Source organism: Rutidosis leptorrhynchoides, chromosome 2 (genome assembly GCF_046630445.1).
Source record: "Rutidosis leptorrhynchoides isolate AG116_Rl617_1_P2 chromosome 2, CSIRO_AGI_Rlap_v1, whole genome shotgun sequence".
Lineage (NCBI taxonomy): Eukaryota > Viridiplantae > Streptophyta > Magnoliopsida > Asterales > Asteraceae > Rutidosis > Rutidosis leptorrhynchoides.
In genome coordinates this window covers 15,347,515-15,360,118 of record NC_092334.1, presented here as the reverse complement: position 1 = coordinate 15,360,118, position 12,604 = coordinate 15,347,515, and the positions used below count along the sequence as shown (strand labels likewise).

General features: G+C 35.7%; 2 protein-coding genes across 3 annotated transcripts; both read right to left on the bottom strand.

Moving 5' to 3' along the window:
* Positions 1 to 341: 341 nt before the first annotated feature.
* LOC139890581 (arogenate dehydrogenase 2, chloroplastic) lies at positions 342 to 3,233 on the bottom strand. 2 transcript variants are annotated; one of them, XR_011773383.1, is made up of 3 exons: positions 1,993 to 3,233; positions 1,430 to 1,527; positions 342 to 648 (listed from the first exon to the last, which is right to left on the bottom strand). XR_011773383.1 is itself a non-coding variant. In XM_071873470.1 (2 exons), the coding sequence occupies exon 1, from the start codon at positions 3,152 to 3,154 to the stop codon at positions 2,021 to 2,023; it is 1,134 nt and encodes a 377-aa protein (XP_071729571.1). In that variant the 5' UTR covers positions 3,155 to 3,233; the 3' UTR covers positions 1,277 to 1,527; positions 1,993 to 2,020. The 2 variants fall into 2 exon arrangements, 1 of the variants encoding a protein (XP_071729571.1); XM_071873470.1 differs by lacking the exon at positions 342 to 648 and having other exon boundaries at positions 1,277 to 1,527.
* A 2,120-nt stretch (positions 3,234 to 5,353) lies between these two features.
* On the bottom strand, positions 5,354 to 11,299 carry LOC139890580 (pyrophosphate-energized vacuolar membrane proton pump-like). Its single transcript, XM_071873469.1, has 8 exons — positions 10,855 to 11,299; positions 9,449 to 10,023; positions 8,577 to 8,956; positions 8,418 to 8,504; positions 7,745 to 8,075; positions 6,543 to 6,953; positions 6,356 to 6,415; positions 5,354 to 5,971 (listed from the first exon to the last, which is right to left on the bottom strand). The coding sequence occupies exons 1-8, from the start codon at positions 11,087 to 11,089 to the stop codon at positions 5,765 to 5,767; spliced, it is 2,286 nt and encodes a 761-aa protein (XP_071729570.1). The 5' UTR covers positions 11,090 to 11,299; the 3' UTR covers positions 5,354 to 5,764.
* Between the last annotated feature and the right edge of the window lie 1,305 nt (positions 11,300 to 12,604).

The window sequence follows — 12,604 nt, the reverse complement described above, 5'->3', positions numbered from 1 at the left end:
GAGCGATGCGAATCACCTGATCATACATACATGCATACATACGTACATACATACACACATACCTAAACCTACATACACACCAGACATACCTACGTATATACATGAGACATACCTACGTACAAGCATGAAACATACCTACGTACATACATACATGCATAAAGCCACACATACAACCATACATACATAGCATAAACACCAAGTCCTACATAAACCTATTAGCAAAACATACATACATGAGTGAATATACCACACCTGCAGACAAGTAAAAAACAAGCATACATACATACCTACCTACAAATATACATACATAAAAAACAAACTCACATACAAAAACGTGTAGATTATCATGAAGCAAACCTGGCCAGTTATTTCACAATTTTCATGATAATTGCGGGTGTCAGTTACTTTTCATGTAATGTAATATATAACGCCTCTTAATGTTTTACTTATGCACAAAATATGAATTTTTAGGATTATACGGTGAAGCTTTCTGGTTATGACATTACTAAGTTTGCAAAAGGAGGCTATCCATGGAATGAGTATGCAGGTTCTGCTCTTCTTCTTGGCGACTATTATCCTGGTTGCGGTGAGTTACTTAGATATCTTCTCCGGTTTTAAAATTGCTTGTGGTAATGCAACTCCGTAAATCTGAATAAGTATCACACTGTCAGGGCCATTTCAACTGCAAAGCAGCTTCTCCGGTTTTAATGTTATATTTATATAGATTTTAACAGGGAAACAGATCGATACTAGTAGAAACTTTGATAAGAATGAAATTGTATACATGGACTCTTTGCGTGCTATTGCAAGTATCTGTTATGATGAATGTAATCAGTTGGGTACTAGAAATCTTGAAAATGACATATCCCAACGTTTTTTGTTAGTTGATTGAAGATGACAACAACAAAAGTGGAAGAAGACAACAAAGGAGTATATAGTAGTCAAATACGAGTAGATCACTTTGTATACTAAGCATTCAATTATTCAACTATCTGCTAGAGTGATAGCTTTTCATCTGTGCCTTTCTTCTTTTACATGTAGCAAAAAGAAATAAATAAAATTTACTTTTTGTTTGGCATTTTCAAATTTCAATTTAAACTACTGCCGGCATGCCATATGTCAGCTAGAGAGAAATAAAAAAGTATAGTAGCGTGAAAAGTAAAATAGTAAAAGCAAATTTGTAGATTATATCATTCGTATATTTTATCAAAATAGTTGACAAACACGTAGTAGCAATATTCTTGCGTATTTAAAAGCTTTTGAACTCATTGATAGGGTTTTTGAATACACACTGATGATCACAATAGCCAAAATTTCATTTACTACAAAATTCTCTTCTAATCTAACAACCTCTTGCGATACAAACTGATAAAAGTAAAAATATTAAATATTAAAAACATAAAAAGGAAGGAAAAAAGCAGCTTCATACAAGTCTGAGGAAATATGACTGCATTGAGATTGTCTCCTTCCCCAACTTGTCTCATAAGCCGTACTAACACATGGCACAACATAACAATTGCTCAGCACCTTCAACATAAAAACATCACAATACGAGCATTAGTAAATGAAGGCCACTCATAAAAATCCATTAAACGATACTTCATATGCATATACACAAACCAAATGCAGTATCTATCATATACATCGACAAACGATCAAATAGATCAACCTAAGGGTTGCTTCTTTTTTTTTTCTTCTTTGTGAAATTCACAAGACCCTCTTTTAAGGTTCTTGCAATGAAACCAAATCCCAAATTCAATAGAAACTATTGTTATGCATAGTACAACATAGATGATATGATCAGCAATATCCTTTTTCATGAGCAACATTGCAGATAAAGAGTTGAACGAAAAACATCATACAATTAAAAGTATAATCGAAAGCTACATTGCAAATTGGTTCACTAACATAACTATTAGTCTACAAGATCATAATCACCTATAAAAGGATTGCAGTTGAATTAGAAAGATATAAAAAGTGAGATAAACATACCATGAATAACTAAACTTTAGTAATTTCCTTAACTACTAGTAGACTCTGATTCTGGTATCTGTGCAAGTCCATTTCCATTGGGAGGCAGCTTTGACAAGGCTCTCGGTTTCGGCAAAAGCCCCAAAGACCGTTCTTTCGTCCCAAACAATTGTTTCCTCAAAACCTCATGTAAATGGCCAAACAACTCTTTTTTCAACGATTCGAAAGCCAAATCCAATCTTTCCAATTGTTCCATCGCGTTCTTATTGTACATAAACAATCCATAATACAACTCAAAACTATCACTCGAAGTATTTTCAACCAAATCCAACAACCTTTCATACCCTTTAGTATTAATCGGAGTACTATCCAATTCCAACCTTTCCAAAATCCTTCCAACCGTATGCGTTATAAACTGACTTTCAGCCGCATGTTGATCATGTTCTGCACACGACATCTCTTTCATTATACACCCTTCTCTCGCAAACGAATCAAGGAACTTTTCACATCGCGAAATTCTTGATTCTTCGTTACCAATCCTAACTTTATCGTACACAAAAGGCAAATCTTTCCAACCATGTTTCCCACTCTCGGGCCCAAACATAGGATGTGTACATAATATGTCAAATTCTAATGGCAATGTTTGCAAGAACAAATCTTTAGCAAATTCTTTAACAGATAACACATCTACAAACAATGTACTTCTTTTTAAGCGTTGTAACGGTAATGATTTAAGTACCTTATCAGTCGATAATATCGATGTGCATAATAAAATTACATCTGGATGCTCTTCACAAATGTCATCGGCATTTGAGTAGAATGCGACTCCGATATCTTTGGCTATAGCAGAGTAATCAGTTCTAGAATGAGCTAAAACGGTGTGGCCTTGACGAACTAGGGTTTTGGCTAAAAATTGCCCAAAATTACCGAACCCTATGATGGCAATTTTTAGGGTTTTTGATTTGGCAACACGGTCGGAAAGTTTGGATTCGTAATCGAATGGTTGGGCGGCGTCTATGGCGTAAATTTTGAAGGTACGGCGGAGGGCTAGGGTTTTGGTGGTTCGGAGATGTTGCAAGGGTGGATGATGGAAAGGAAAGCGGCTGGTGTGGCGGCGATGGAATTGGTGGTGATGGTCGGAGACGGTTATGGTGTTCGATATCGCCTGAGATACGGTAAGCATTTTCCGATGAATGTGTAGGTGAGAAACAGGGAATTGATTTTGCCGGCGACGGAAATGACAAGTTGTATTACGGTGTAAAATAATATTGTCAAATGTTACGAAGTACTCCGTAATTATGAAAGGGGTTCTCTTAAAAAAAAAAAAAAAACAAAAAACACACACACACACACTACTCCGTACTACAAATCTAATCCAAATTAAAATATTAATTCAAAACTCTCAGTTTAATAACCTTGTATTATATCTCATGTGTTAGTGACATGTCTTTCTTAGCGAAATGTTAGAAGTTCGACTTCCGTGAGGGAGGGGGTTTTATCATTCATGCCTTCGGAATGAGCCGGGTTTCTTCCTAGTTAGCAATTGAGGCGAGTTATGTGATTAAGTACTCTGGGTGATCCTGTACTGCTGTTCAAAATAAACTCTGAGTTGAATAATGCTATATTGTACATGCATAAAACCAAACATCCACATATAATTGGCATGAACAATTAGAACAAACATGTTACATCACTATAGCTCTAGTCATAGCACAAAGGAATCCAATTGTAAATCGCCGACTAACTTGATGGTGTGAACAATTAAAACAAACATTTGAATCACTATAACTCTCGTCATAGCACAAAGGAATCCAAAAGTAAAGACTAACTTGATGGTATGAACTTGTAACCTTATTATGCAAACTCTAACGCAAGGGAGAGAAACACCCGATGCCGAAGACATAGAAATAGCCAAGACTCGATCCACCAAAAAACACTAAACAAATTAGAGTATGCCATAAAAAGAACGAACTCTACCCGAGACTTAAAAGGTAGAACCCTCCAAACATGTCAGGGGGAGTATGAAAATTCTAAAGAATGATCTAAACCCATGGAGCAATGGTACGGGTGAAAACACAACCAAGTGCTAAGGAACTAAGAACATTTACAAAAACTCCTTCAAGTAACAGAGTGACGATTCCAGGATTATAACTCAATGGAGTGCTGAATTTTTTTAATTAATAATATTATTTGAATGCTATTTTAATTATAAATTACTTTCAAAAAACTACGAATTCAAAATATATATGGGGTTCGAGTAGTTAAATATAGTAGTGTCCTATATAAATTAAAAGATAAACTATAAGTTTGAAAAATATATGAGATCCTACAGTTAAATTTAGTGATGTTCTATACAATTACAACAACAACAACAAAACCCAATACACATGAGTGATGAATGAGGATGTGAGATATAGACAATCATTCCCCTATCCGAGAATAAAAACAAATCATTTCTTCACCAAGAGTGAAACACTCTCAAAAGTAGAGAAAATCATTCCTCTTTCTATTCGACGAATAAAGAGATTACTTCCGAGTGGACCTCTGGCCAATAAGTAAGAAATTATTTTTTCTAGAAATAGTAAAATAAAATCGAGACGTCATGAAAATGGTAGAATCAAATTTTTATGAGTTTTAAATCCTGCCTGAAATTCAATTTAGGCTCTAAACGGCAGTCAAGACACTTGGCTGTTTACTCAAAAATAGAGCCGAAATTGATGTCCTATTCAATTTAAATGATATTTTCTACTAAATTTTTTTAAACTAATAGTGTCTCGGTCACCACTGAAGCCAGATTGTTCTTTCACCAAGATGTAAGAAGAAAATTGTAGGAATGGATAACAGGAAACCACCACAAATAGTCTAAATAGTCTAAAGCGAAGCGAACGAACGAGTGTAGTCTATGAGCAACAGAACAAACTAGTCAATTGAACTACTCGAGCCTCCTGACACCATCAACTTGTCGACCAAACACAAGCGATATCCTAAAATCAAACTGAACATGCAAAAACCGTCGTCAACACCGCAAATCACAGACTAAACTTAAACAAAGAAATCACCATATCGAGTACCCAAACCACAAAACCCAAACCAAGAACCGCCAAACTGTTAAGAAAACAAAATCATACAGAAAGCTTCTCTCGGGTGGGTCACAACCACAGAGTGACCTGTAATTTTGTGAACGAAACTAACCCTTGATTTACAGTAACCCTTGATTTACAGTAACCACAGTGCAATCGAACAGAAGAGGAAGCAAATGTCAAGCAAAAAAAGGTGGTGGTACAAGGGAGCTAAACGATGGAGGAGAAACCGAAGATGAAGAAGTGATATCCGGAATGTAAAAAACCACGAACACCCCAACTAATAAGTTTATTCCAGGTAAAAAACGACAGGAACGTAAGAATTAAACCTCCGTAGTATACATGAAATACTAAGACGGTTATTAATTATCACTAGCATTGCAAAATAAATAATGAAAAAAAAAAACATCTAAATCTATCACCTCAACATTATTTTATACGACGACCTTACTTGAACATTATTTTATACGGAGTAAGAAGAAATATAACTACTGTAAGAAGTTTTCGATAAAGAAGAAAAAGAACAAATTAACTGAAGATCCAGAACTGCTATGGTTAAATCTTAACTTATACTTGTCATCATCATCACTACCATATCAGTTCTCAATGATTTCCCTTGTCAAGAAAATCTTCTACTCAGCTCATCAAACCCTTTAATCATACAGATTTCAAGATACTCAAACCATTAAAGTTCAGTAAATACAGTGATGAATCTAGAAGATCTTAAAGAGGAGGCCTCCATGGGTGGCAAAAAATGGAGCAAACACAAGCGATTCAACAGCCATGAGCTTGATGAGGATGTTTAGAGACGGTCCAGAAGTGTCCTTTAGAGGGTCACCAACAGTGTCACCGATCACAGCTGCTTTGTGTGGTTCAGAACCTTTTGGACCAAGTGTCCTTGCATGCTCAGAAGCACCAGCCTACAGTTATTGCAAATATCAATGTGTCCAAACACAGAGCCCAAAACAAGAAAAATGCAGTACCCAACCATGCCCATTAATTAAAAGTAAAGGCGAAAATTTTGATGTGCATAATTTATGAATGGGTGGGTTCAGTTTATGTTTGATCTTTAACAAACAATGCATGGAACTTCCTTTATTTTCATGTAAAATAGATTATTTTTTAGGCTATATAAATTTTCTAATTGTACTAGGATTCATGAAAAAGAATACAAAACTTTGGACATATGGGTTTAGGGTAAACCAGACCCGTTTCAACTGGTACTTAAACTTTTTTTGATAAAGACTGGTACTTGAACGTGGTTTGATCAGTTAATTAACAGAAAGGAGTGTCGATCGCCATACCTCAATATATTTCTTCGCATTGTCCCAAGCACCACCAGTGTTGGATGCAGAGATGGCAATCTGCATTATGCAGAATGAGAAATAATTGCTTTAATGACGGTTTACATTTTTACCTATTTTAAACCGAACATGTTACCAAACACCACACACAGATTTTGCATCCTATAAAAAAACATGTTACAAGTACCTGTACGCCCGAGACGAGTGATCCAGCAAGAACACCAGAAAGTGTTTCAACACCAAAGAAAATCCCAACAATAAGAGGAGTGAGCATGACAAGTGCACCAGGAGGGATCATTTCTTTAATGGATGCATCCGTTGAGATCTTGACACATGTCGCATAATCAGGTTTCCCAGTACCATCCATGAGACCAGGAATGGTGTTGAATTGTCTGCGCACTTCTTCTACCATTTTAAGGGCTGCACTCCCTACACTTTTCATTGTCATGGCGGAAAACCAGTACGGTAGCATTGCGCCGACGATTAAACCGATAAACACTTTGGCTGTTAATACGTCTACAGTTGTAATTTCAGCACGGCTCACGAATGCTCCGAACAGAGCCAGGGATACAAGTGCTGCAGACCCTATAGCAAAACCCTGAACAAAAAAGGAAGAAAAGAATTCATGAGGGCTGGCTACTTTGACACATTAACTTGCATGGATTAGGACTACAATTTATTTTTTAACGTTTACGTTTATTATGGCAAAATCAGTTAATTAAGCTGAGGTCTTGCTAATAATATATGTGAACTAGTCTAAAGAAGAAAAACAATTATGCACAAACCTCCTAAAATCATTAATTTAATAAGACATAATTACGTGGAAAGACCATGCGGTTTGCCTTAAATTACTGATTTGGCGTCTGAAACTTTTTTTAGCCTTGGTAGTCCTGGTTGACTACAAATTTGGTGCACATAGTCCCTAAGTCTGATGGTCGTTATGAAAATTGTCAAATTCAGTTATGTCCCTACCATGAGAGGAGAAAAGGATTTGATAAAAGGGTAGAAGAAAGACCATTTTGCCCTCATGTGCCTAGCAAATGACTGGAGTTCACTTCACGAAAAAGTTTAACGACTGTGAGACGTAGGGACTATCCACGCAAGATTCCGAAACCACTAGGACTACCAACGCAAAAAAAAATTACGAACCAAATCTAAGGCAGACCACGAGGACAATCCGCTTAATTATGTCATTAAATAATATAAATTTTTTCTAAAAAAACACTGACTATCTAGAAGTTATATAATTCAACAGAATGTATTTTAGACCAACCGACATCGCTTGTTTTGAGTTTTGGCTGGTTACCAACCCCCACCCTCACCCATTTTGACACCTCTACAGAAAACAGATACAAAAAAAGAGACAGCTTTAGAGATTGACCCGTGTACCTTTCCGATAGCGGCAGTGGTGTTTCCGGCAGCGTCAAGAGCATCGGTTCTTTCACGAATGAGGTGGCTCATTCCAGCCATTTCAGCTATGCCGCCAGCATTATCACTGATCGGACCATATGCATCGATGGCTAGTCCAGTGGCTATGGTACTCAGCATTCCAAGTGCGGCTACAGCAATACCGTACATAGCAGCAAAGCTAAAACTAACAAAAATACTGATTGCTATTGCAAATATAGGGATGATCACTGATTTATATCCCAAAGCAAGCCCGAAAATTACATTTGTTGCAGCTCCAGTACGGCATGAATCAGCTACGTCTTGCACAGGACTAAAACAGACAGTTCCAAGAATAATTAAAACTAAAGGTGGAAAATAGGCGGGTTGGGTAATGGGTTATTTTGGTACGGGTTGGGTAATGGGTCACTTTGGTACAGGTCGGTTGACAAAAAACACCTTTTTCTGAAACTTCATTATCTGTATAGTTATATAATTTTATTAATTAAATGATTTATGACATTTTATACATTATTAATACACTGTAAGCAACTATAATCTGTTTCCTATACCAGTTTGAACCGTTAGAGATAAAACATTATCCAGATCGACCCATTAATATGTTAATGGATTGAAATTGTCCCCTGTATTTAAAAAATAAGATATAAAGTCTTACCTGTAAGCATTGCTAGTGTAGTACTCTGTTATGAATCCAATTATAAGGCCAGCCCATAAACCAACAGCAACACATAAGAACAGTTGCCTGCAAACCATACCATTATACACAGTAAGTTCAAAAACTGTAAAAGTTTAAGAAGTGAAACATAGAACTTACCAGTTCTTAACTTCTTTCTGGACTCCAAAATCGAAGATCGTGAATGAAAACGGAAGGGCAATCCAGCTAACGAGTGCTATACCAATCGTCATTAAAGAGGTTGAAATAATAAGTTGTTTTTTCAAAGCAGGCTCGATATCTTTAACGGTTTTGACTTCGAAAAAGTCGGTGGCAAATAAGGTGGTAAGCAAACAAATAATAATTCCAACAGAGCTGATAAGTAGAGGGTACAACATAGCAGTTAAATCGTGACTGTTTCCAAATGAAGAGATCGAAGCAACAACAAGAGCAGCACATGATGACTCAGCATATGACCCAAACAGATCAGATCCCATACCCGCAATATCCCCAACATTGTCACCAACATTGTCAGCTATGACCTGCAAGGAAGGAACACGTTTTATATGCAGAAATTTAAATGTTACCTTATTATACTGTACATTGTTGAAAAAATTCCAAGGTTGCAAAAATCACTACTCGGGGAGTACTTGGAAACTCGGGAAGTACTCGGATGTTGACCAAGTTTGACTTTGACCCGTTTTGACTGCTTTTCCAAGTAATCCCAAGTTATGACCGAGTTTTGGCCAATTTTCCAAATAATCCCAACTTTTTGGCCGAGTTTTGACCAAGTACTCCCCAAGTTGCAAAAACCGAGTATTTGGCGAGTAATTCCGAGTTCAACAACACTAAAATAATTAGTTAAATCTTTTTAGAGAATACGTATTCTCTTTTCTTGGAAAGTAAAAAAAAAATAAACGGAAAGGGAAAAAAATAAATTTTTTATTTTTTTTTTTGATACATGGAAAGGGAAAAAAGAAGATTCTTTTTTTTTTTTTTTGATAAGCGGAAAGGAAAAATAAAAGAAAATTTACCGCAGGGTTTCTGGGATCATCTTCAGGAATGTTCCGTTCAACCTTACCAACAAGATCAGCTCCAACATCAGCAGCTTTAGTATATATACCACCACCAACTCGTCCAAAAAGAGCCATGGAAGAACCACCAAGTCCATAACCAGTTATAGCCTCAAAAAGCCCTTCCCAATCATCACCATAGTATAACTTAAACAAATTGATGGTGATATACAAAACAAGAAGACCATTTGCAGCCAGTAAGAATCCCATAACAGCACCAGAACGGAACGCAACAATAAACGCCTTTCCAACACCTTTTCTTGCCTCAAGGGTAGTTCTGGCATTTGCATACGTGGCAATTTTCATTCCAAGAAAACCAGAAATAACAGAAGTTATGGCCCCGAGTATGAAAGATATAGTACTGAATACAGCAGTGAAAAGTGCAGGCTTGCACATCTTGGTTGTATCGTACGTACATTGCTGAAAACTGGTACTGAATCCATTTACGGAGCCCAGGAATACGAAGATCAAAACCGCAAAAGCAATCATGAAAACGCCAACATATTGGTATTCGGTGAATAGGAAAGAGGTTGCTCCTGCAATATCAAGAAACTATCAGGCAAGGGCCCACAAATTATGAAGTGGCCATCAAATACTCAAAAAAATCTTAAAAGATGGGAAAAAAACTAATACTAAAAGCATCTTAGTAATATGAACAAAAACAGAGAACAGTAAACTGCATCACTAAGAAAGATAATTTTCACCAAACTGAAAATCAAGTACGTGTTCTAATAATACAAAATTAATGTTAGAGTTAAACATGATTGTTGGAAACATGATACTGAATCAATTAAGTAACCATCACTACTACTAATTAATAACAATATACTTATTAAAATAAGCTAACAAAATACCTTTCAAGTAGTAAAACCAACTAAATACTTAATATAATCCCGACAATTTTTAAAATATTGAAAAATTGTTCAAAGGGAGTGTGACTAGAGTGGCGTATAATGAGCGATTCACCCGTAACCGGTCTCGTGTTGGGGCTGTGCCGCTGTGTGGGGGGCTTATTACTTGAGGTTTTACCTTCTATGAGCCAATGTGCTCGTTCAAAGAGTTTACTTGCTTACAAAAAAAATTATTATTCATATAATGAAAATATAAATATTAGTATCGATTTAGAAATCAAAGTAATTGTAACAGGCGACTTTAAGTCACTAATATAGTACGGATTAAGAATTACAACAGCTACAAGAACAAAATCTTTAATTCAAGTTTTTCACCAACAATTATTATATATTTAAATTTAATTAAAGTTTTTTTTAGAAAAAAAAAAAAGAAAAAAGAAAAAAACAGGAACATAATATATTATAAAAACAAAAATTCACAAAAATCGTTAAAAATAGTAGTACGGAGTATATCACCTTCAGAAATAGCGTTTTGAATTTCAGCACATTTCTGAACAACATCATGATCATTAATTCCTTCTTCTTCAATCAACGATTCCGTAAACGCATTTTTTTCGTCATGTTTATCAATCGAAACCTTCACTTTCGAAACCAAAAACCACTGAATTAAAGAAAATACAATTCCGACAACGGCGCACACCGGAATCACGATTTCCGTACCGAGATCCGATAGAATTGTGGACGTCACCATCTCCGATGAAGCTCCGATGATTATGAAAACCTAACTCAAACAGTAAAAGAGTGTTTGAAGGTTTGGATTATATAGATATAGAATTATTGATAGATATATTTGATGGTTTCTGTGAGTGTCGTGAGTATATATAGATATATACAGAGGTGTGTGTATGCGTTGAGACTTGAGAGGGAGAGGGGGTAAAAGAAGCTGCTAGTTCAGATGTGATTTTATGAGTTTTGGTGCATGAATTTTGTGATTATTGTTTTGAAAATTATTAAATACTCCGTAATAATTTATTCATCGGTAACATTATCATTACCAGTTTTTTTTTTTTTTTTTTTTTTTTTTTTTTTAACGGCGAAATTGCATCAGCGGATCATTTATTTCAACGACCCTCATCATTTGCACCCACACACGAAGAAAACTCCTACCCGGGTTGCTTGGTAACTAATTACAGGAAATTGGAGAGAAAACCTTCCGCCTCCATAAATTGAACCCGGGTTACTTGACAATTAATCGCGGATCCTTCCACTCTGAGACTTAATACCGTCGAATCAAACGTTCTTTGGTATTATCATTATCAGTTATCATCACTAAAGGGTGTTTAATGTGTGACTAACAATTTGATAAATGATGAGAGTAATGACGTGTTTATTTGTAGACGGGTTTGCCATTTGCCAAGTGCCAACGTTATCTTCTACGATTACTATGGAGTACTATTATCTAAAAAAATCAATCAAACGTGAAACGTCTAAAACGTTGTTTTATTCTAATTTTTAATTTTAATTTTAATAATAATAAATTTATTCTCAATTAACTAAAAATAGAATTTTGCAACAGCAAAGCGTGAGGTGATCAAGGGCGATTCTACATGATGTGGTGTGGGGGTCCTTGACCCCACTATTTTCAAATCTTTTTATACAAAGTTCTCGTCAAATTGTATAGAATATCACTAAATTCAATTATAGGACCTCATATATTTTTAAAGTTTATGGTTTTTAAAGGTAAACAACCACTAAAATGTCTTTCAAATATAATTAGCATAAAAAAAAATTGAGGACCCCATTGAGTTTTCATTCTGGATTCGCCATTGGAGGTGATAGATAAGTAAAATTGTAAAAATCAGTTTCCAAGTTAATTAGAATAATGAACTACGTCCCGTAATACGAGTAGCAATTTCATTCGAATGAAAAACCACATCTATCGATCTAGTCGATCTAAGCATTAATGTAAAGTGAGATTTATCAAAGATTGCATCAAGTCTAAAACGATGTTAATCGAAAAAGAATCATTATATTCTATCACATCAACATATGAGCCTTGAAATGCTCAACATATCTAACAAAGATACAGGCCCGGCCCGTAACGGGTGCAACTAGTGCATGTGTTCAGGGCCCACTAAATATTGAGGCCCAAAATTTATCTCAAGTTTTATAAATGGGGCATACTGAGCCCAAATTTTGTTCATTTTAGATTACAGTCTAAGGCTTTTGTATTTATAGAATATTTTGGTTATATAAGCCTCCGATG

Excerpts from the sequence above, each read along its gene's own strand:
- LOC139890581 (XM_071873470.1), bottom strand. The coding sequence starts at position 3,154 with ATGCTTACCGTATCTCAGGCGATATCGAACACCATAACCGTCTCCGAC.
- LOC139890580 (XM_071873469.1), bottom strand. The coding sequence starts at position 11,089 with ATGGTGACGTCCACAATTCTATCGGATCTCGGTACGGAAATCGTGATT. Across the intron at positions 8,957-9,448 it reads ATGATCCCAGAAACCCTGCG|GTCATAGCTGACAATGTTGG; the intron begins GTAAATTTTCTT and ends CCTTCCTTGCAG. Across the intron at positions 6,416-6,542 it reads CACTCGTCTCGGGCGTACAG|ATTGCCATCTCTGCATCCAA; the intron begins GTACTTGTAACA and ends TGCATAATGCAG.